Source organism: Leptodactylus fuscus, unplaced genomic scaffold (assembly GCF_031893055.1).
Source record: "Leptodactylus fuscus isolate aLepFus1 unplaced genomic scaffold, aLepFus1.hap2 HAP2_SCAFFOLD_115, whole genome shotgun sequence".
NCBI lineage: Eukaryota > Metazoa > Chordata > Amphibia > Anura > Leptodactylidae > Leptodactylus > Leptodactylus fuscus.
In genome coordinates this window covers 248,597-272,885 of record NW_027439978.1, presented here as the reverse complement: position 1 = coordinate 272,885, position 24,289 = coordinate 248,597, and the positions used below count along the sequence as shown (strand labels likewise).

At 48.3% G+C, this 24,289-nt stretch overlaps 1 protein-coding gene across 1 annotated transcript; it reads left to right on the top strand.

The window, feature by feature from the left end:
- Window positions 1–5,013: 5,013 nt before the first annotated feature.
- LOC142186763 (urotensin-2 receptor-like) lies at window positions 5,014–7,335 on the top strand. The gene is made up of 2 exons (XM_075261351.1): window positions 5,014–5,253; window positions 6,018–7,335. The coding sequence occupies exon 2, from the start codon at window positions 6,091–6,093 to the stop codon at window positions 7,204–7,206; it is 1,116 nt and encodes a 371-aa protein (XP_075117452.1). The 5' UTR covers window positions 5,014–5,253; window positions 6,018–6,090; the 3' UTR covers window positions 7,207–7,335.
- The last annotated feature ends 16,954 nt before the right edge of the window (window positions 7,336–24,289 follow it).

Here is a 24,289-nt window from a genome sequence, read left to right as displayed (position 1 = left end):
ATGAAAAACGGGCTGACGGACCTGATATTGTTCACCTGTGTGAATATGACCTATGGGGCGCGTGGGCAGGGCAGGGGTCAGCACGTGCTCCGCTGTATTGTATGACGGATTTGGGGGGGGGGAGTATAGACCTGTAGCCCCCCACCCCCGTGTGGGGATACGTGACATTGTGCATGCTAATCCCCCTGTTTATGCACCAGACACAGGAGCGCCGCGTTACGGTAGATTGTTCCATACATAATTCATCACTACAGTATTGCCGGGACGTGATCAGCACCCCTGAGTATGAACCGCTGCGCCCCCCCCCTCCGCATGACATAGCAGTACTGTAAGGGTGTAAAGAGGAGCCCCCACCAAAAATAACAGCCATGGCCATAGAGGATGGCACCCAGCTTTCCTCAGACTATGGGACGCAGAAAACCACAAACTTATTCTCAAGTCCAATGATAAGAACCGGTCTCCACTGACATTCTGGCATTCTATTCCGCAGCTAGACGTTACATAACTGCAGGCTGATGGTTATTCAGGGCTGCTGGAGGAATCTGCACCTCGCTGCCAAGGAGCTCTGCCTGTGCAAGTGTCAGATCTTACTGCAGGCCTCGCATTCTGATCATTGGCCGAGAAGTTATGTAACCACAGGCAGCAATAATGCTCACATTTCAGGCTGATGGGTTATTTAGGGTTGTAAAGGATTCGCTCTGGACAGTAACTTTACCTGTGTCCATGTCAGTCTGCACTGCATTTCTGGCATTCTACTCTCTATTCAACAGCCAAGAAGCTGCAAATAACTCAAAGACAATAAACGTGACGGCGGATTCAAAATTTCCATATAAATCTCTTCCAGTCTGTCTTTGTCTCTTTCCCTCTAGTGGATCTTCTGGCATATGTGTCAGTCTTTACTGAAATAGATTCTATTCATCATTCAAGAAGTGACCATAAATAATTAAGAATAATAGATTATTGATGGTGTCTCCTCAATATCTCCCCAATATCTCTCCAATATCTCCCCAATATCTCTCCAATATCACCCCAATATCTCTCCAATATCTCCCCAATATCTCTCCAATATCACCCCAATATCTCTCCAATATCTTCCCAATATCTCCCCAATATCTCTCCAATATCTCCCCAATATCTCTCCAATATCTTCCCAATATCTCCCCAATATCTCTCCAATATCTCCCCAATATCTCCCCAATATCTCTCCAATATCTCCCCAATATCTCCCCAATATCACTTCAATATCTCCCCAATATCTCTCCAATATCTTCCCAATATCTCCTCAATATCACTCCAATATCTCTCCAATATCTCCCCAATATCTCCCCAATATCTGCCCAATATCACTCCAATATCTTCCCAATATCTCCCCAATATCTCTCCAATATCTCCCCAATATCTCCTCAATATCTTCCCAATATCTTTGTATGTCAGTGTCAGTCTTTACTGCAGTGTTGGCATTCTATTCCTCAGTTTCAGAGCCGTGTCCTTACAATGTTTATTGCACATCGTTACGTCCTACGTTCTCCATGTAACTCTGTGTCTCGTTGTCCTCATATTAGATATCAGCAGACTGTGAATGACAACCTGCAGTCTCTTTGTCTGTTGGCGATTGTTGTCGTCCGTCTCATAGACAGCTGTGACCTGACAGTCTTCAGAGTTCCCTTCTCCTCGCTCTCACTGCTCTGTCTGTGTCAGTCTTCACTGAACCTCTTGTATTCTATTACTTACCCAGGAAGTTCCATAATCCCAGGAGCACAGCAGCAGAATGTTCTGTAGATCTGTGAGCGGCCATGTCTGCCTGTGTGTCAGTCTCTACTGAGCCCCTGATATTCTATTCATTACATGCCCCCTGTATATGGGCCCAGTGAGGGGTTAGCAGTGGCAGCAGTTTCACAACGTGGGACAAAAAATAAGTGTTTGTCACGGATCTTCTGTTCATGTTTCAAGCATCTTGAGAAGTGTTTTTCATGCTGTTTTGTTTGGTGTTTTTCATGTTTTTTTTTAATTACATTTTTGTTTTTCCTGCTGTTTTTGACGGCGGCCCCAGCTGAGGTCGGGTCCAGTCTTTTGGTTCCATGGTCAGAGACCCCAGCTCAGGTCGGGTCCAGTCTTTTGGGTCCGTGTCATAGGCCCCAGCTGAGGTCGGGTCCAGTCTTTTGGGTCCGTGGTCAGAGGCCCCAGCTGAGGTCGGGTCCAGTCTCTTGGGTCTGTGGTCAGAGGCCCCAGCTGAGGTCGGGTCCAGTCTTTTGGGTCCGTGGTCAGAGGCCCCAGCTGAGGTTGGGTCCAGTCTTTTGGGTCTGTGGTCAGAGGCCCCAGCTGAGGTCGGGTCCAGTCTTTTGGGTCCGTGGTCAGAGGCCCCAGCTGAGGTCGGGTCCAGTCTTTTGGGTCTGTGTTCAGAGGCCCCAGCTGAGGTCGGGTCCAGTCTTTTGGGTCCTTGGTCAGAGCCCCTGCAGCTGAGGTCGGGTCCAGTCTTTTGGGTCCGTGGTCAGAGGCCCCAGCTGAGGTCGGGTCCATCTTTTGGGTCCGTGGTCAGAGCCCCCGTAGCTGAGGTCGGGTCCAGTCTTTTGGGTCTGTGGTCAGAGGCCCCAGCTGAGGTCGGGTCCAGGCTTTTGGGTCCTTGGTCAGAGCCCCCGCAGCTGAGGTCGGGTCCAGTCTTTTGGGTGCATGGTCAGAGGCCCCAGCTGAGGTCGGGTCCAGTCTTTTGGGTCCTTGGTCAGAGCCCCCGCAGCTGAGGTCGGGTCCAGTCTTTTGGGTCCGTGTCAGAGGCCCCAGCTGAGGTCGGGTCCAGTCTTTTGGGTCCGTGTCAGAGGCCCCAGCTGAGGTCGGGTCCAGTCTTTTGGGTCCGTGGTCAGAGGCCCCAGCTGAGGTCGGGTCCAGTCTTTTGGGTCCGTGGTCAGAGGCCCCAGCTGAGGTCGGGTCCAGTCTTTTGGGTCCGTGGTCAGAGGCCCCAGCTGAGGTAGGGTCCAGTCTTTTGGGTCTGTGTTCAGAGGCCCCAGCTGAGGTAGGGTCCAGTCTTTTGGGTCCTTGGTCAGAGCCCCCGCAGCTGAGGTCGGGTCCAGTCTTCTGGGTCCGTGGTCAGAGGCCCCAGCTGAGGTCGGGTCCAGTCTTTTGGGTCCGTGGTCAGAGGCCCCAGCTGAGGTCGGGTCCAGTCTTTTGGGCCCGTGGTCAGAGGCCCCAGCTGAGGTCGGGTCCAGTCTTTTGGGTCCTTGGTCAGAGCCCCCGCAGCTGAGGTCGGGTCCAGTCTTCTGGGTCCGTGGTCAGAGGCCCCAGCTGAGGTAGGGTCCAGTCTTTTGGGTCCTTGGTCAGAGCCCCCGCAGCTGAGGTCGGGTCCAGTCTTTTGGGTCCGTGGTCAGAGGCCCCAGCTGAGGTCGGGTCCAGTCTTTTGGGTCCGTGGTCAGAGTCCCCAGCTGAGGTCGGGTCCAGTCTTTTGGGTCCGTGGTCAGAGCCCCCGCAGCTGAGGTCAGGTCCAGTCTTTTGGGTCCGTGGTCAGAGGCCCCAGCTGAGGTTGGGCCAGTCTTTTGGGTCTGTGGTCAGAGACCCCAGCTGAGGTTGCCATTTTCAGTCCGGGCCTCTCTTGCCCAGGGAAGTGAATGCAGACAAGCCGGTCAGAGGACCAGGACTGCAGCTCCATCCCCCTCCTCACCAGAACCTTATATGAAAAACATAAATTGCCCCCATTCCCATAGTTTTTATCTGGTATGGCCACAAAGCTCCAATCAAGTCAGTGTGACTTAGCTGCAATACCAAACACAACCTGTGGACCAGGGTGGCGCTGCTTCTAGGGGGGAGAGGGGAATTTTCATTTTTTTTGTGCTGTTTGAATTGTAATTTGAATGTTTTTGTCGAATTGGATGTAATTGCAGATTTCCTGCCAATAGGAGGCGACCTACAGAGATTAGGGGTCACATCTTCGCGGTCTGTGACCTTACATTTATTATTAATGATGTGTAATGATGTAATAATTCCGCCAGATGCAGAATTTAAAGGCGCAGAAGGTGAGAAACACACGGAACATCTGAACCGTCTCCCGCTGACTTTTATTTTTTAGATGTTACGTTTCAAAAATTTCTCTTCTTCTGGTGGCGCTGTTGTATTGAAATCAATGGAGTGGAGCTGCTGCTGGCACAGTGGTGAGAAGCGGTACTGCAGGGAAATGGAAAGGGGTCAGGAAGGAACATGGTGAGACAAGTGACTGCAGGAGAAGTGTAAATCCCCTACAGCTCCCCCACAGGGGAAAGGGAGTATTACAGCGTGCTCAGTAACATATAGACCGACTGATGAAGGGAAAGACAAGAAGGTGAAAAGAGAGAAGAGGAAGAAGAAGGAGAGAAAATAATAACAGCGGGAGAGACAAGACGGCAGAGGAGGAAGAGAGGGAAGAAAGGAGGAGGAAAGAGGAAGAGAGAAGAGAAGAAGGAGGGAAGAGGAAAGTGTGAGGGAGAAGAGAGGAAGGAAAGGAGATGAAGAGATGGAAGAATACTGGGAGAGAAATGACAGAGGAAGAAGAGACAGAAGAGATCTGAGAGGGAGAGAAGGAGAATGGAGGGAGCGAGAGAGACCGAGAGAGAACCAGACAGAAGAGGAGAGGGGGAGAGTATACAGCGATCTATAAGGAGAGGGGAGGGAAGAGAGAATAAGATGGAGAGAGGGAAGAGACACAGGAGGAGAAAAGAGTGAGAGGAAAGAGGGACAGCGAGAGAGCGCAGGGGAGGGAAAAGTGAGAGAGAAGAGACAGCAGTGATAGAGTGACAGTGAGAGACTGCAGGACGAGACTACACCTCACCTGCTCAGTCCTGACCCCAGGCACTCAGCTTCGCTCCTCTCGGGGACCCTCGTCTGGACGCTGCGGCCCAAGAAACCTCCAAACAATCCCATTGTCACTTACCAGAAGAATTGCTGCAAACATTAACCCCTGAGAGCTCGGTGAGTGCCGGCGCTCCGTCACTGGGCTGTCTCTATCCATGAGGAGGAGGAGGAGGAGGAGGGATCCTACAGGGCATATTAATAAAAGTCTCCACTGCAAACCCATCACTTCACAAGTGGCCGAGACACCAGACCTGGTCAGCAGAAGCTTCTTGAGGAGGAGTCTGTCCTTGTAGATGCTCCGGTGACATCATTAGACATCTCCCAGACAGCGATTCCCGAGTCTGTGGGCATTAAACATGATGTGTGCCACCAGTCGTAGCCTGCAACCCTGCTCAAGACTGTGGGGAGACGAGACAAGTTTCTGTGGGACCTCACAGGAGAAAGGTAAGGAGCAATTGGAGGTTCTTGGTTGAGGATCGTCTTATGTCTACTCAGACTTGTCTCCAAGAGTTAAATATCCGTGTCTGTCAGCTCCATGGGGCAGGATCTTCTCCGTAGATGGTCAGTGGAATATATGGATGCTGTATATAGTTTATAGATGAGGTTCCTCAGGATGTTCCTCCATCCTTATTACTGTGACGTAGCATGGAGATCTTAGAGATGACCACTAGATAGAGGTCGTTGATCTGGAACAAATTCGCAGTTTAGTCATGGACAAGGAACTTTCTCTGCATCTCCAGATAAAACGACTGAGGTGGTCGAATGTCTGCCTGGATTGATAGATCCCCGTTGGGTTGTCAGCAATCGTTGACCTTTGGGGTGTCTTATTTATGGACCTCAATGCCTGGAGGCTGATTTATTGCAGATCAGTTGAGCTGTGCGGCTTCATTCACGAGGTATAGACTTAATGGATGAGTCAGTCAAAGACGGTAGATATATAGTCAGTGCGGTCCTATAATGTTCTGCAGTTCTTCTTGGACCATACGTAGTCATCTGACACACTATATACGTAAGGCATTGGGCAGAGCAGTCTCGTTTTTGGGTTCAGAGGGTCGGTATTCCTAGCGGTAGAGATAGATTTTGGTGCGTTTGATAGATGAGAGTTCTGCAGCTCGAGGAGGAACCTTCTAAGGTAGACAATCCCTACAAGCAATGTCCTATGTCTTGCTGAAGGAGCACTAACCGAACCTTCTGATCATCTCCTATAGGAAACTCCTGAAATGCCTTAATGGTCTTTGGCCACCGTCCAGAAGAGTCAGTCAGCCGTCTCCAGACACCAATATGTCATTCCACGAAGAGCCTCAGGGGAGGTTATCCCTGACCACAGACATGACCTTAAAGAGCAACTTCACAAGTCCTATTAACACGACATTGGATGTGCCAACTTCTTCAGAAACCATGGAGGACACGATAGCCACGTTTACCATCGGGGTGATCTTATCCCTCATGTGTGTGATCGGAGTAGCAGGGAACGTGTACACCTTAGTGGTCATGTGCCAGTCTATGCGGACTGCAGCTTCCATGTACATCTACATCATCAACTTGGCTCTTGCAGACCTCCTGTATCTTCTCACCATCCCATTTATTGTGGGCACCTACTTCATCCAGGAGTGGTACTTTGGAGATATTGGCTGCCGAATCCTTTTTAGTCTTGACTTCCTCACCATGCATGCCAGTATCTTCACCCTCACCATCATGAGCACCGAGCGCTACTTTGCTGTCTTGAAACCTTTAGACACGGTCAAGAGGTCCAAGAGCTACAGAAAGTGCATCGCCATCATCGTCTGGTTGGTGTCACTCCTGATAACATTGCCCATGTTGATTATGATTAAGCTGGTGCAGAAGGATAACAAGAGTATCTGCCTGCCTATATGGAGTCGGATGTCCTACAAGATCTACCTAACAGTCTTGTTCTGCACCAGTATCATAGGGCCAGGACTCATTATAGGCTACTTGTACATACGGCTGGCCAGAACTTATTGGGTGTCTCAAACGGCCTCCTTCAAGCAAACCAAGAGGTTGCCCAACCAAAAGGTGCTCTACCTGATTTTTACCATTGTCCTGGTGTTTTGGGCCTGCTTCTTGCCTTTCTGGATTTGGCAGCTCCTCGTCCAGTATTGTGACTCTTTGCCCATTTCTCCTAAAGCCAATAGGAACATTAACTATCTCACCACGTGCTTGACCTATAGCAACAGCTGCATCAACCCCTTCCTCTACACCTTACTCACCAAAAACTACAAGGAGTACCTGAGGAACCGGCAGAGGTCCTGGAGCAACAGTGGCTACTTTAGGAACCGTTTCCAAAGGATATCTGGAAGGTCCATGTCCACCAGTAGTCAACAGTGCACCGAAACTTTTGTCTTGGCGCAATGTCCTGGAGGCAACAACAGCTTCTGAGGGCAACAGAATGAGCCGTCTGGGTGTATCTAAGCCCTCGATGGACACATCGCTTCCTTTTCTCACCATTTTAGGTTGAACGGTTGAAAATACTGTGATGCAGGGGTACTATAAGTTGGCTGTGTCCACCAACATGGTATAGACATTGGAGTCCTCTTCATGCCATTGGAGCGGTCAATATAAGATCTGGTGTTGTGTGCTGTTTTGAGGTTCTTCTCACCTCACGAGCTTTTCCTTCTCATGTTCTTCTCTCGTCATTAAAATGTAAATGTTTCCATCTAATGTGGTCGAAATCTCTCCCCAATCATTGGTCAGTCTTTGCGAGTCCACAGCCTGGAACCAGACAATTTTCCAGGGGTTCCAAGTACTTACAGTAGGTGATACCTAGACACCCTTCCATCTAATGTGGTCAAAGTCTGTCCCCAATCATTGGTCAGTCTTTACGAGTCCACAGCCTGGAACCAGACACATTGCCAGGGGTTCCAAGTCCTGATGGTCTCCAACCGTCTCACAGTAGGTGATATCTAGAGACCCTTCCATCTAAGTTGGTCGAAGTCTGTCCCCAATCATTGGTCAGTCTTTACGAGTCCACAGCCTGGAACCAGACAAATTTTCAGGGGTTCCAAGTCCTGTTGGTCTCCGACCATCTCACAGTAGGTAATACCTAGACATCCTTCCATCTAATGTAGTCGAAGTCTGTTCCCAATCATTGGTCAGTCTTTACGAGTCCACGGCCTGGAACCAGATACATTGCCAGGGGTTCCAAGTCCTGATGGTCTCCAACCGTCTCACAGTAGGTGATATCTAGGCACCTATAGAGGGACAAAACAGAATGAAACCTTGCCAGAAAGGTCTGGCAAGGTCAATATTGGCCAATATTGTCTAGCATTGACTATTCTTCCCAGCGTCAGTCCCTCATCTAGATTCATTGATGAGATGTCAGGTCTCCAATATAATGGACCTGTCCATCATCGGTGAGAGACGTCAGCCATGCAGAAAACCAACACTGGATGAGGTCACTTAGTGCAGGGCCCTTTCCTTTCATGCACCTTACAGTGGAGGTGCAGGTCACCTCCATGACAGGTGTGACAATAACACTGGGAATATTTTTGACATTTTTGACATCTGTGGGTTATGCACATTCATTTTAAGACCTCATGGCTGGACGCAAATATCCATCTGGTAATTGTGTGGCTTATTAGGCTGCCTGGAAAATGCTCCTCAAACTTCACGCTGTTACCCAATCTGCTGTCCCTATAACGTATGTTCACATCTATTATGTTCTTCCCAATTATTAAGATTTTGCTCCAAATGTTGGAGTCAATGATGGTTCCTTTGGAGAACCATCCTGAAAGAACTTTGTTTGAACGTGAATGGTCCTCATGTCATGTTCTGATGGTTAGAAGTGGGAACACAGACAACTTATGGTGGCGGATCCATATTATTAGCTGAGCCATCCGGGGTCATCAATGGTCATACTGAAAGGGTTACTACATGGGCAGATTTTTGTTCCACCACAAATTGCACAGAAGGTTCACAGATCCAGAGTAGAGAATGCTGCAAGTCACAAGAAAGATCATGACATGCACTATAGTAGTCAACGCTGCAGAGAACATGGACTTGGAGATGGTTAGAGACAATCCTCTCCAGCCGGCTCCTAGTCGTCCTCCACAGACCACATGGATGAAAAGTCATCCATTTGTTGCAGTTACAGCTTGAGCAAGATTCCTATATTCATATGAACCCAACCTAAGCTTGGAGCCTTGTCCATTCCACATGGGTCAGTCAGTCTGCAAGAGGTTATGAGATGAAGGTGAGACATTAGGTGGCATCTCAGAGGCTTCTATATCATAAAAGGCTTAGTTCACATCCAGGCCGGAGTCTCTGCCATTCTCATTTTTATAACAATGGTCCCCCTATGGACCCCATCATAGTCAAAGGGTTCTATCAGACTCTACATGTACCCGCACTCTTAGAGGTCCAACCTATCTCTTGTTCTGGTCCATTAAAGGATGGATAGGCCAAAGCTAGCATTAACCAAATACAACCAGATACCACAGGACCATTTTATGGGATTGGCCAATGTCCAATGTCTATGGGATCCTAACAGTGATATTCAGCACCGCATAGAATTGAGAACTGAGTATAGTCAAGATATGGAGAAGCTGGACCATCGATGGGAATGGGTCAGGGCAGGACATGGGGCCAGTGAACTTGACTATGACAGAAGCTGAGTCTTTGCCCCAAGTGATGGAAACTCTATACGAGGAACCTGTGAATGAGCTTTATGTGAGTACAGGTAACATATATAGGACCGGTTACTGGTATGGCTCATTATAGGGCAGCACGCTATGCTTAGGGTGGGGGGGTCTAAATATCGTAACAACCTCGGAGGGTCAGGTAAGCCAAACCTGGGGGCTTTCATGGGCTAACTGATCGAAAAGTCACAATTTATTATAAGAATCCTCCATTTACGAGAAATAAAATGTTACTGATATAAATGTCTATGGAGACTGCTTGGTGTGTTCTTGGTCATCCTTCTTGGAGGAGCATTAAGGTGACCCTTACAAGGAAGAGCATAGCCCGGCCTTCTTACCACCTTAACATTGGGTCACAACAAATTTTTGCCAATAAAATTATCCATGGTTGTCCTACCATGTTCTCGCTTCGAGCTGTGAGGACTATCTGAGATAGGACTTCTTCAAGCTGTGGTTGGAGAAGGTTGGGTTACTATCAGGCCACTTTTGGCACCAGGTTTCTTTCCTTTCTCTGTCCCAAGAGGTTCCCATCATGATACAAGTGAGGCCTACACAAAGGTGGTGGAGCAGATAGTTGAGGTCACTTCATTTCCCGAGGTCCTCTACTCCTTTGTAGGTTCCTGTGAATTCAGAAGCTAATCTTTGGAGGTCCATAAAACCATAAGTGACATACAGTAGAGATAGTACTGCAGAGAGCGGACCCCATAACAAGAAGAAGCCTTGCCCAATAATTGGACCATAACTGTGGCCTTGACGTTCTCTACGGTACATGTGTCCTGGAGGACCCTTGTATTACATACACCATAAATCCCTACGATACTGCAGTATGTCATGTAACACATTAACCACTTCCATCTCCGAGGACCACACAAGCCCAAGATTTGTAGGACCAGTGCCTTGAGATATTCGGCAGGATGGATTCGCATCTTAATGATGGTCCTTCACCATCCCCAGATGTTTTATTTGCATGTTCCTTCCATCCCATAAAGCAGCGGAGTCCATGGTGTGTAACAGGACGTCACGTAGCACCGAGCTGTCTGTAAGAAGCGGCAAGACAGACGAGAGTCTTCACCTACCGGGGGATGAATTACTCAGATAAGACACAGGGAAGCCTTAATGGGTTCTTCAAATAAACGTCTTGGCAGGCGGAGAGCCGGAGCGACATCTGGCAACGCTTAAAGGACGAGACCGATTTATCTTTATCGTTACATTGACTATAAAGTGAGACTGGTGACATGGAAGGGAGATGACATTGGGGGGAGGTGATGGAACCCCTTAACCCCTTGAGATTCGGTGCCCGCTGCTGTCATCTTCTGGGATGGTCGTGTCACGTGTCAGAGCCTTAATGTCGGTGGACGTTCTCCTTATCTAGAGGTGGCAGAGACGTCACCACCACTTAGTCCAATGTCTTTGCGGCCTACACGAGACGATCTTTGGTTGTCTGACATCTCACCACCAACCTCACTGCGTAACCCTGGACTCACTGCTGGACCTGAGACATCTTTGGACCATCTTGAGCTCACGGTCGGTCACCCGGAGCTTTACTGGGGTTCAGGGGACCTTAAATTCCATCATATTAGGCAGCAAAATTATCAATAGTCAAAGACATGGAGGTTGTACGTTACAGAGGACGGTTCACGTCTTCACACATGTGCGGTATTATATACCAATAGGAAGATGAGAGTGCGGTTAGTTCACTACCCCGGGGGAGGAGCATAGACATGACACGAGGCTCTAAGCCCCGCCCTTCTGACAGTGAGACAGAATTACCAGCACCAATAACTTCCAGCACCGGGCCGGACACCGGGAAAGTTGTGGCTTGAGGGAGCAAACACATAGGGGGCATTATACTATAGGGGAACACCAAGGCGGTATTATACTATAGGGGAACACTAAGGGGGCATTATACTGTATGGGAACACTGAGGCGGTATTATACTGTAGGGGAACACTGAGGAGGCATTATACTATAGGGGAACACTGAGGGGGCATTATACTGTAGAGGAACACTAAGGGGACATTATACTGTAGGGGAACACTGAGGCGGTATTATACTGTGGGGGAACACTGAGGGGGCATTATACTATAGGGGAACACTAAGGTGGCATTATACTGTAGGGGAACACTGAGGGGGCATTATACTATAGGGGAACACTGAGGGGGCATTATCCTGTGGGGGAACACTGAGGGGGCATTATACTATAGGGGAACACTAAGGTGGCATTATACTATAGAGGAACGCTAAGGGGGCATTATACTGTAGGGGAACACTGAGGAGGCATTATACTATAGGGGAACACTGAGGGGGCATTATACTATAGGGGAACACTAAGGTGGCATTATACTATAGGGGAACACCGAGGCGGTATTATACTGTAAGGAAACACTAAGGAGGCATTATACTATAGGGGCACACTGAGGAGGCATTATACTGTAAGGGAACACTGAGGCGGTATTATACTGTGGGGGAACACTGAGGGGGCATTATACTATAGGGGAACACTGAGGCGGTATTATACTGTAGGGGAACACTGAGGGGGCATTATACTATAGGGGAACACTAAGGTGGCATTATACTGTAGGGGAACACTGAGGAGGCATTATACTATAGGGGAACACCGAGGTGGTATTACACTATAGGGGAACACTGAGGCGGTATTATACTGTAAGGAAACACTAAGGAGGCATTATACTATAGGGGCACACTGAGGAGGCATTATACTGTGGGGGAACACTGAGGGGGGCATTATACTGTATGGGAACACTAATGCGGTATTATACTGTAGGGGAACACTGAGGAGGCATTATACTGTAGGGGAACACTGAGGAGGCATTATACTGTAGGGGAACACTGAGGCGGTATTATACTGTAAGGAAACACTAAGGAGGCATTATACTATAGGGGCACACTGAAGAGGCATTATACTATAGGGGAACACTGAGGGGGCATTATCCTGTGGGGGAACACTGAGGGGGCATTATACTATAGGGGAACACTAAGGTGGCATTATACTATAGAGGAACGCTAAGGGGCATTATACTGTAGGGGAACACTGAGGAGGCATTATACTATAGGGGAACACTGAGGGGGCATTATACTATAGGGGAACACTAAGGTGGCATTATACTATAGGGGAACACCGAGGCGGTATTATACTGTAAGGAAACACTAAGGAGGCATTATACTATAGGGGCACACTGAGGAGGCATTATACTGTAAGGGAACACTGAGGCGGTATTATACTGTGGGGGAACACTGAGGGGGCATTATACTATAGGGGAACACTGAGGCGGTATTATACTGTAGGGGAACACTGAGGGGGCATTATACTATAGGGGAACACTAAGGTGGCATTATACTGTAGGGGAACACTGAGGAGGCATTATACTATAGGGGAACACCGAGGTGGTATTACACTATAGGGGAACACTGAGGCGGTATTATACTGTAAGGAAACACTAAGGAGGCATTATACTATAGGGGCACACTGAGGAGGCATTATACTGTGGGGGAACACTGAGGGGGGCATTATACTGTATGGGAACACTAATGCGGTATTATACTGTAGGGGAACACTGAGGAGGCATTATACTGTAGGGGAACACTGAGGAGGCATTATACTGTAGGGGAACACTGAGGCGGTATTATACTGTAAGGAAACACTAAGGAGACATTATACTATAGGGGCACACTGAGGAGGCATTATACTGTAAGGGAACACTGAGGCGGTATTATACTGTGGGGGAACACTGAGGGGGCATTATACTGTAGGGGAACACAGAGGCGGCATTATACTGTAAGAAAACACGTAGGGGGCATTATACTGTATGGGAACACTAAGGGGGCATTATACTGTAGGGGAACACTGAGGCGGTATTATACTGTAAGAAAACACTGAGGCGGTATTATACTATAGGGGAACACCAAGGCGGTATTATACTGTAAGGAAATACTGAGGCTGTATTATACTGTTAGGATCTATTGTACTGGCATCTTCTTATGTTGTGGAGACGTCTTTTGGCCCCCCAAGACTCTGTAGCACTTGCAGTCTATGCACCCCTTATGTCTACACCCTGATGCTGATATAAAGGGGCTCTCTGCTCAGTCTCTAGCTATTAGTAGGGTCAGTGTTCCCTCACCTGTGTCCAGTAGGGCCTCCTTTCCTGCAGACCACGCTCCCTCTGGGGGCGCCACTCACTTTCCCTCCTGTGGCCCTTCCCCCTTAATGTGAGTCAAGCATTTTGTGGGGCCCCACTGCCCCCTCCTCTGATGACAATAGATGAGGATCCTGAGCGGAGGACCCCCGTGTAGAAGTTATCAGTAAGATCCTGCTCCAGGTCCTGAGGTTCCAGTGACCCTGCAGAGACCCCCAGGTAATAAATCCGTCATAACACCCCATCAATCATTATATAATGTGTGTACCAAACAGCAAACTCAGCTCTGCTATACTGACAGCCCACACTGCACCCTGAGCCTGTAATGTGTAACCCAGCTGTAAATGGAAGCAACGCCGCTGCGTTACATTCCTCGCCACCGCGTGAGGCTCAGGAAGCCATTTACAGGGAGGTGAGGAGTCAGGTGTGAACGAGGCTGAAGGACTCAACAATAAATAATCACCTTGTAAGGAACCTTGTGAGAGCCTGAGGAGGCCGGAGCAGCGACTGTCCCTGCAACGATGGGGGAGTAGTCCTCAGCTCAGGGGAGTGTAAGGGATGGGGGCGGCAGAGGGATCCTGCACAAAATTACATGACATTAAGTGGTTTATGTCTGAGAAACTGATGTAGCAGGGCTGAGATTGTCAGATGTAGCAGAGCTGAGCTTGTCAGATGTAGCGGGGCTGAGATTGTCAGATGTAGCAGAGCTGAGATTGTCAGATGTAGCAGGGCTGAGCTTGTGAGATGTAGCAGGGCTGAGATTGTCAGATGTAGCAGGGCTGAGATTGTCAGATGTAGCAGGGCTGAGATTGTCAGATGTAGCAGGGCTGAGATTGTCAGATGTAGCAGGGCTGAGATTGTCAGATGTAGCAGAGCTGAGCTTGTGAGATGTAGCAGGGCTGAGCTTGTCAGATGTAGCAGAGCTGAGATTGTCAGATGTAGCAGGGCTGAGATTGTCAGATGTAGCAGGGCTGAGATTGTCAGATGTAGCAGGGCTGAGATTGTCAGATGTAGCAGGGCTGAGCTTGTCAGATGTAGTAGGGCTGAGCTTGTGAGATGTAGCAGGGCTGAGCTTGTCAGATGTAGCAGAGCTGAGCTTGTCAGATGTAGCAGAGCTGAGCTTGTCAGATGTAGCAGAGCTGAGCTTGTCAGATGTAGCAGGGCTGAGATTGTCAGATGTAGCAGGGCAGAGCTTGTCAGATGTAGCAGGGCTGAGATTGTCAGATGTAGCAGGGCTGAGATTGTCAGATGTAGCAGGGCTGAGCTTGTCAGATGTAGCAGGGCTGAGATTGTCAGATGTAGCAGGGCTGAGCTTGTCAGATGTACTAGGGCTGAGCTTGTGAGATGTAGCAGGGCTGAGCTTGTCAGATGTAGCAGAGCTGAGCTTGTCAGATGTAGCAGGGCTGAGATTGTCAGATGTAGCAGGGCTGAGATTGTCAGATGTAGCAGAGCTGAGATTGTCAGATGTAGCAGGGCTGAGATTGTCAGATGTAGCAGGGCTGAGATTGTCAGATGTAGCAGGGCTGAGATTGTCAGATGTAGCAGGGCTGAGATTGTCAGATGTAGCAGGGCTGAGATTGTCAGATGTAGCAGAGCTGAGATTGTCAGATGTAGCAGGGCTGAGATTGTCAGATGTAGCAGGGCTGAGATTGTCAGATGTAGCAGGGCTGAGATTGTCAGATGTAGCAGGGCTGAGATTGTCAGATGTAGCAGAGCTGAGAATGTCAGATGTAGCAGGGCTGAGATTGTCAGATGTAGCAGGGCTGAGATTGTCAGATGTAGCAGGGCTGAGCTTGTGAGATGTAGCAGGGCTGAGCTTGTCAGATGTAGCAGAGCTGAGCTTGTCAGATGTAGCAGGGCTGAGATTGTCAGATGTAGCAGGGCAGAGCTTGTCAGATGTAGCAGGGCTGAGCCTGTCAGATATAGCAGGGCAGAGATTGTCAGATGTAGCAGGGCTGAGATTGTCAGATGTAGCAGGGCTGAGATTGTCAGATGTAGCAGGGCTGAGATTGTCAGATGTAGCAGGGCTGAGATTGTCAGATGTAGCAGGGCTGAGATTGTCAGATGTAGCAGGGCTGAGCTTGTCAGATGTAGTAGGGCTGAGCTTGTGAGATGTAGCAGGGCTGAGCTTGTCAGATGTAGCAGAGCTGAGCTTGTCAGATGTAGCAGGGCTGAGATTGTCAGATGTAGCAGGGCTGAGATTGTCAGATGTAGCAGGGCTGAGATTGTCAGATGTAGCAGGGCTGAGATTGTCAGATTTAGCAGAGCTGAGAATGTCAGATGTAGCAGGGCTGAGATTGTCAGATGTAGCAGGGCTGAGATTGTCAGATGTAGCAGGGCTGAGATTGTCAGATGTAGCAGGGCTGAGATTGTCAGATGTAGCAGAGCTGAGAATGTCAGATGTAGCAGAGCTGAGATTGTCAGATGTAGCAGGGCTGAGATTGTCAGATGTAGCAGGGCTGAGATTGTCAGATGTAGCAGGGCTGAGATTGTCAGATGTAGCAGGGCTGAGATTGTCAGATGTAGCAGGGCTGAGATTGTCAGATGTAGCAGGGCTGAGCTTGTCAGATGTGGCAGAGCTGAGAATGTCAGATGTGGCAGGGCTGAGATTGTCAGATGTAGCAGGGCTGAGATTGTCAGATGTAGCAGGGCTGAGATTGTCAGATGTAGCAGGGCTGAGATTGTCAGATGTAGCAGGGCTGAGAATGTCAGATGTAGCAGAGATGAGCTTGTGAGATGTAGCAGAGCTGAGCTTGTCAGATGTAGCAGGGCTGAGCTTGTCAGATGTAGCAGAGCTGAGCTTGTCAGATGTAGCAGGGCTGAGATTGTCAGATGTAGCAGGGCTGAGCTTGTCAGATGTAGCAGGGCTAAGCTTGTGAGATGTAGCAGGACTGAGCGTGTGAGATGTAGCAGGGCAGAGCTTGTCAGATGTAGCAGAGCAGAGATTGTCAGATGTAGCAGGACTGAGATTGTCAGATGTAGCAGGGCTGAGATTGTCAGATGTAGCAGGGCTGAGATTGTCAGATGTAGTAGGGCTGAGCTTGTCAGATGTAGCAGGGCTGAGATTGTCAGATGTAGCAGGGCTGAGCTTGTCAGATGTAGCAGAGCTGAGCTTGTAAGATGTAGCAGAGCTGAGCTTGTCAGATGTAGCAGGGCTGAGCTTGTCAGATGTAGCAGAGCAGAGATTGTCAGATGTAGCAGGACTGAGATTGTCAGATGTAGCAGGGCTGAGATTGTCAGATGTAGCAGAGCTGAGCTTGTCAGATGTAGCAGAGCTGAGCTTGTAAGATGTAGCAGAGCTGAGCTTGTCAGATGTAGCAGGGCTGAGCTTGTCAGATGTAGCAGAGCTGAGATTGTCAGATGTAGCAGGGCTGAGATTGTCAGATGTAGCAGGGCTGAGCTTGTAAGATGTAGCAGAGATGAGCTTGTGATATGTAGCAGAGATGAGCTTGTGAGATGTAGCAGAGCTGAGATTGTGAGATGTAGCAGAGCTGAGCTTGTGAGATGTAGCAGAGCTGAGCTTGTCAGATGTAGCAGAGCTGAGCTTGTCAGATGTAGCAGAGCTGAGCTTGTCAGATGTAGCAGAGCTGAGCTTGTAAGATGTAGCAGAGCTGAGCTTGTCAGATGTAGCAGGGCTGAGCTTGTCAGATGTAGCAGAGCTGAGATTGTCAGATGTAGCAGGGCTGAGATTGTCAGATGTAGCAGGGCTGAGCTTGTAAGATGTAGCAGAGATGAGCTTGTGATATGTTGCAGAGATGAGCTTGTGAGATGTAGCAGAGCTGAGATTGTGAGATGTAGCAGAGCTGAGCTTGTGAGATGTAGCAGAGCTGAGCTTGTCAGATGTAGCAGAGCTGAGCTTGTCAGATGTAGCAGAGCTGAGATTGTCAGATGTAGCAGAGCTGAGCTTGTCAGATGTAGCAGAGCTGAGCTTGTCAGATGTAGCAGAGCTGAGCTTGTCAGATGTAGCAGGGCTGAGATTGTCAGATGTAGCAGGGCTGAGCTTGTCAGATGTAGCAGGGCTGAGCTTGTGAGATGTAGCAGAGATGAGCTTGTGAGATGTAGCAGAGATGAGCTTGTGAGATGTAGCAGGGCTGAGATTGTCAGATGTAGTAGGGCTGAACTTGTCAGATGTAGCAGGGCTGAGCTTGTGAGATGTAGCAGAGCTGAGCTTGTGAGATGTAGCAGAGCTGAGCTTGTGAGATGTAGAAGGGCTGAGCTTGTCAGATGTAGCAGGGCTGAGCTTGTCAGATGTAGCAGGGCTGAGCTTGTCAGATGTAGCAGGGCTGAGCTTGTCAGATGTAGCAGAGATGAGCTTGTGAGATGTAGCAGAGCTGAGCTTGTGAGATGTAGAAGGGCTGAGCTTGTCAGATGTAGCAGGGCTGAGCTTGTCAGATGTAGCAGGGCTGAGCTTGTCAGATGTAGCAGGGCTGAGCTTGTCAGATGTAGCAGAGCTGAGATTGTCAGATGTAGCAGGGCTGAGCTTGTCAGATGTAGCAGGGCTGAGCTTGTCAGATGTAGCAGAGCTGAGCTTGTCAGATGTAGCAGAGCTGAGATTGTCAGATGTAGCAGGGCTGAGCTTGTCAGATGTAGCAGGGCTGAGCTTGTCAGATGTAGCAGGGCTGGGCTTGTCAGATGTAGCAGAGCTGAGCTTGTCAGATGTAGCAGGGCTGAGATTGTCAGATGTAGCAGGGCTGGGCTTGTCAGATGTAGCAGAGCTGGGCTTGTCAGATGTAGCAGAGCTGAGCTTGTAAGATGTAGCAAGGCTGAGATTGTCAGATGTAGCAGGGCTAAACTTCTTGTTTATGTATCTAAGGGAAGAATATGACAAATTCATCTCTGTAAGTTCAGCAAAGACCCATCATCGTCTTCTCACAGTTTAGGGCTGTGGTCTCTATGAAGCCTGCAGCAATAGGGACAATGTCCCTGATAATCAGACTTTCTGACTGGCTCTGCCCCTTTATCCTGGCCCTGCTGCTTTTGGGGCACAGCACACATGTTTGTCTTGCCTCGCACTCCATTTTTGGATACATAATGTTCCAGTCACAACCATTGTTTTGGGCCATGACAGGGATATAAAGGACCCTTGTCACATACAATACGCCTGGCGGATACAGGAACATTCCTCTCTTCTAATAATGGGCATTGGGTTGTCGCCTCTTTTTGCCGGAGCCTCCACACGTGGCCAGAGATTTGCTCCGGACTGTATGTAAGTGAAGGGAGACGCTGGATTATCAGAGAAGATAAGTTGCTGTAACATCCTTGTTCAGACTTCTGCCCCATCCTCCGGCCGCATGGGCCGGTGCACGAAGCGACTCCACTTATGATCCCTTCTCTGGGGCCTCCTGTTGTATTCTGTTGTAGCTCAGCTGAGAGTTTGTTTCAGTGTCTCAGTCCCGCCAGTTCCTCTGGTTCCCTAAGAGTTAATGTTAGTTTCTGTATGACTGACATCTTACCTTCCAATCACGTCTGGGGTGGATTCCGGGTTTCCCATATACCGCCCTTTAGCCCACACATGGTTGCTTGCTATTAGTCTCTTAGTTCGCGCTGGCGTATTACTGTCTCTCTGATATTCTGACATTGCTTTTCCCTCTTGATTATTCTTCTGGATTACGATTTTGTACCTCGTTGCCCGTCTGGTTCCGGTCCCTCGGCTAGTTGAGCTCTTGTTCTTGTTGTTCGTCTTGTCTGTGTTCCACTTATTATAGGAAGGGACCGTCGCTCAATTGTCCTCTGCCACTAGGGTAGTCGTGGCAAGCAGGTAGGGACACAGGGTGGTCCTAGTATCAGGGCTCATTGTCTCCATCTTCCCTCTTCCTCCCACATTCCAGCAGCAGTTACTGGGCTTAATGGGCAGTTCCTTACTCTCACCACTACAGATTTGGGGCATCTTCCTATTTTCAGATGGACGCTCGCCCGAGCTCAGTATGTCTGTATATGGTGGAGTCAGGAGGAGCAGTATAAAAGCCAGATGAGCATTTGGGCTGACACCAACCTGGCGTTTAGGGTCACCTTTGGGGTTTCTCCTACACATTGACTGCAGGGGTTCTGTGCACCTCGTATATCACTCAGTCATATTCAATAGAAGTGAATTATAAATGGGGTCTTCAGGGACAAGTATGGCGGCATCACTTATAGTTCTGGTAATTCATAGACCATCTGGTTGTGATATTATGGAGGAGAACCCCTGGTATGGTGCAGACATTGTATAGATGGTGAATAATCTACATCTCTATGGAAGCCTTCAGAGATGTGGTCCAAGTGTTCCTCGACATGGTGGGGTTGTCTCCGACCATGACCTGCCCATTTATGGTTAAGTTTATTGAAGCTTTCAAAGCAATCCATAGAACATGTCAGAAGGACATCACTTAAGGAGATACCAAGGATGAAACCTTCAAGAACATAGGATAAGGAACGTTGTACGACTACCTGACCTTTCCCAAGACGTCCAAGTCATGTCAGTTTTGACATGTGTGACAAAGTATTATGTCTAAAACTACATGTGTGGAGACCAATTACCTGGAAGCAGTGAAGACGTCTACGCCATGAAGACAGATACAAGACTTCCAAGTAACCAGACATCACACTGCGGCTCTCTCCAGTCTTCTTACTTGTCATCATTGGGTCAGTGATATTGGACGTAACACATCGGAGGGAACATGACCACTGGGGGTTAATAATCTTAAGGAGACACTACAGGTCCACGTGTTGTTGGTCATCTCAAAATGGAGAGATTGACAAGGTGGCAATAATATTACAGGAATGGTGGCCAAACCAGCGGGAAGATTATGTGATGTGAATGGGTTTGGAGGTTCTCCTATGATGTTAGGGTAAGAAGGGTCCGCCATGTTGGTTTTTGGATGTGTCTGGCTGTGGTTATTGTGGTTATTCCACTGTCCCCAACAAGAGCACGCCGGGTCTGTAAGTTACATCTCTGGTTGTCCATGTCAGAGCCGCGGCTCTAGTCTGTCTTTTGGCTCTAACAGGAGGCCATCAAGGCTACCAAGATCAGATAACATATAGGCTTCTACCTTTGTCTTCTGACTACCCCATGTTGGATCTCGGCTATTCTTGTGACTGGTTCGGATCACTCCTTGGCGCTGTATCTGTCACATAGTTGGACCCAGTCTACAGATCATGAATGACTTCCATTACGACCAACATCCACCAAGTTCTTATCTATCTCCAGACAGGTAAGTCTATACAATACTGAAAGAGGCTTCATATAACCAGCTTGTCCTGGGGCCAACAGACCCCCCCCCCCCCATCCAAAACAAACTCAAGGGGAAAGGACGTGTTACAGGAAAAGTGTCCAGCGCTGGTGCTATAAGCGGGAGTAGAAATGATGGCGCCACTGGTGACCATAGAGAGACTGCCTACTAGCCGGATGTATACCAGAGCTCATACCCATGGCATCCTACAAGGAACATAGTGGCAGGAGGTGTAGAGCGGCTATTACTCCTACACCTTCCTTCCCTTCCATCTCTGTAGCTCTGATTTACCTTGATGGTCTCTGCCGTCTCCAGTAATGGTGGCACTGCTGACCCAATAATCCCCAATAACCTCATGAGATGGGAGCAGCGATTCCTTCCATCTCCTCCACATTGGTCATCTCCTAGTATTTTACCACTTACAGTATATATAGACAAGTCCTTGATCCGTAGCGCGTTCCTGACATCGCTGACACATATAACTCGCAACGCAATTTGTTGCCTGAGAGACCCTGATCTCCCATTTCGTCCCCCGTTCGGGCAGAGATTGCATTTCTTGCACGACTATAATAGTAGAATTATTTTCACCGCGGTTATTTTTAGGTCTGACTCTCGGGCTTTGGCCACTCGGAGAGGTCGCATTACGGTGCGATTACTGCAACGAATTCAGAGAAATCAGAAGAAAATGCATGTTGTCCACGGAGGATAATGGAATAAAGCGCAGCGTAGACCTACATATCTATCTACTGCGCCAACCTCTTCAGAAACCATTAGATCAAAATTGTTATGATTGGATAAGCACGTCGTGTGAAATTGTGATTCCGAGATGTATCTATACTGGGAAGGTGCAAAAAGGAGCAAAAAGAGGCGTATAGCAATGTATGTACCAACAGCAGCGCTCACCCAATGTAACCGGGGCCAAATGTAGTGTGCAGAGGTATCTATGCGCTATATCTGGTGCCCACAACAATATAGACACCCATATCTGTATCTGATTGTTCTTTATGCGCGACCAAACGACTGGACCGATCTTCATCAAATTTGGCACACAGATACTTCAAGTGTCCGGGAAGGTTTTAGATCAGGTCTCAGCTCTCTAGGATTTATCGTTCCGGAGATACAGCATTCCCAAAGCAATGACCTCCCCATTAGCCAATACAAACCTACAAGTCTTTCACTCATATTCCACCTGCCATACACACGGTCACATGTCCCTTATCAGCCAATAGAAGCTTGCAGACGCTTAGTATCCACATGCACACAGCTTTACTCCAGGTTTCCATAGTAGCCCAGTCATTGTTCTTCACTGTTGTAGGTTATCATTAAAGGGGCAGGGCACTCTGGATGACACTGTTACACAAGATCGCATACACACAGCTTTACTCCAGGTATGCATAACAACTAATCACAGGTTTTTCACTCATATGCAAACTGAGATACACGTGATCATATGATGCTTATGGACTAATGGAAACTCGCAGGTTCTTGAGTCTTGACATACACACAGCTTTACACCAGGTTTCGATTGCAGACGGGCTATTTATGACCTGTATTAGTCAGTAGCACTTCGCAGGTCCATAAACATTAAGTCGTATGACGTGTATCAGCCAAGATAAGGTCACATTTCATTTACCAGACATAAATAGACTGTACTTATACTGGACGGCCATATTGGATGTAGCAGTCTTATAAACTGGAACGTATTTAAACTACACACAAATGATATACAAAATAGACCAGATCCAATTCTTATGGGGCAACTACTAGTAATATATAAATGAGCACCTATAGATACTACGAGGAGTGACATCCATTATTCCAGCACCTGGTAGTCCACACTGGCAAATCCCTCGCACCACCAGGGCCAATGTTACTTAAGGCACAGGTTGTATAAATGTTCAGTTTCTGAGGTTCGACTATAACGCTCCTGGGTAGAAGAGGTTAGTCCCCCCTTCCTCGCACCCCCATGTACCGTATTATGTACAGACGTGTTGCGAGCCCTCAATGGCCTAACAATGGCCGTTGATGGGGAGACGCGTTCGGTGTTAGCAGCAGAGGCCTCGCTCCATTGGATAGCTTTCTCCTATTTTCCATCTTTTTGGTTTTCGAGTCTCATTTCGTCGGCTTCTCTCTGTGCTCCTTTATAGGCTTATAATAATACCGTCCTAATCCCCCTTCTGTAATGAAATAAGCTTGTTTCCTAGCGGCGCTCCATGGTCGTAACCGGACTGATTAACACCGGCGCGCGGCGTCTACAGCGCAATACTCGGCTTTATTACTATGGAGTCATTAACTGCAGATACATTTCTGGAAGATATCAATTAATTACTGTGGTGATACAGAAAATCACGTCGGGGGAGGGGGTAATAAAAGGGAAGGGTGGAGGAAGAGATAAGAAGATATGAAGACAGTCATAGAGCGGAGATTGATGGAGCAATGAAAAAAGGAAAGAAAATACAAATCATTCACTTTCACTAGATCCAAATTCCCTGCATAGACGTAGAGCTAAATGGTCAAATTCTGTCTCCCTACAGCCACCACCAGAGGGAGCTCAAGGGATTACCCAATACTCTTTATAATCAATGCAGTAAGCCTGTAAGCTCCGCCTTCTAGAGGCCGTCCTATCCTGTGCATCTATGTGAGGCCTCCTAGTGGTTGTTTTGGCAATTGCAGCCTGCCCAGAACTTTGTAATATCATATTCATACTAGATAATGGTGCACAATCGTGTAGACGAGATGACAGGTTAGGTCATATTGATATCATTACCCTCCCTAGATGGCCCCTGAGGAGACCATGCTGAGATTATGTATATACTGATATACACTGGGATTAAGTTGAGGAGTTGTCTCACCCAAGACGGCCTCTTTATGATGAGAGTTGGGGTGTGGGAGACAATCAGCATGTAGCCGACTAGCTCTTCTATTTCCCTGCAGCGGCCACTGCAGGATAAATGTGGTATTGCATGTTGGAATTCTAGTAAAAGGCGGCCATGTCTGGCTTATAGAAGTGGGACTGAAACCTAGACTGCCCCCTGTGGCTTCCATAGGCCCCAAACGACCCTATAGATAGAAGTCTTCCTTAACAACCCATTATATGACAGTAGCAATGAATGAAATGGAGGAAACTCCTATTGTCAGGACTAGAGATGGGCGAACCAAATGGTAAAAAACTGATTCCACCTGAATATTCCAAAAGTTTTGGGTTCGTCCCTGAACCTTAAACTTTGGGGGTCCAGTAAGGAAATCTTTGGCCAAACCATCCGAACCCCCAAATAGACCTTCAGAGGTGGTCCCATCCCCAGTCAGGACCCTGAACCAGTGAGGTGCCTTCAGACTTTGCAGGATGTTCATTTCCAAGACTTTTCCTCATTAGCAATGCAATTACCTGAGCAGAATTAATGAACCAATGTAATAAAGCGGCCGGTTATTACCCGATTCTGCACGGATGAGTGAAGTGGAAAAT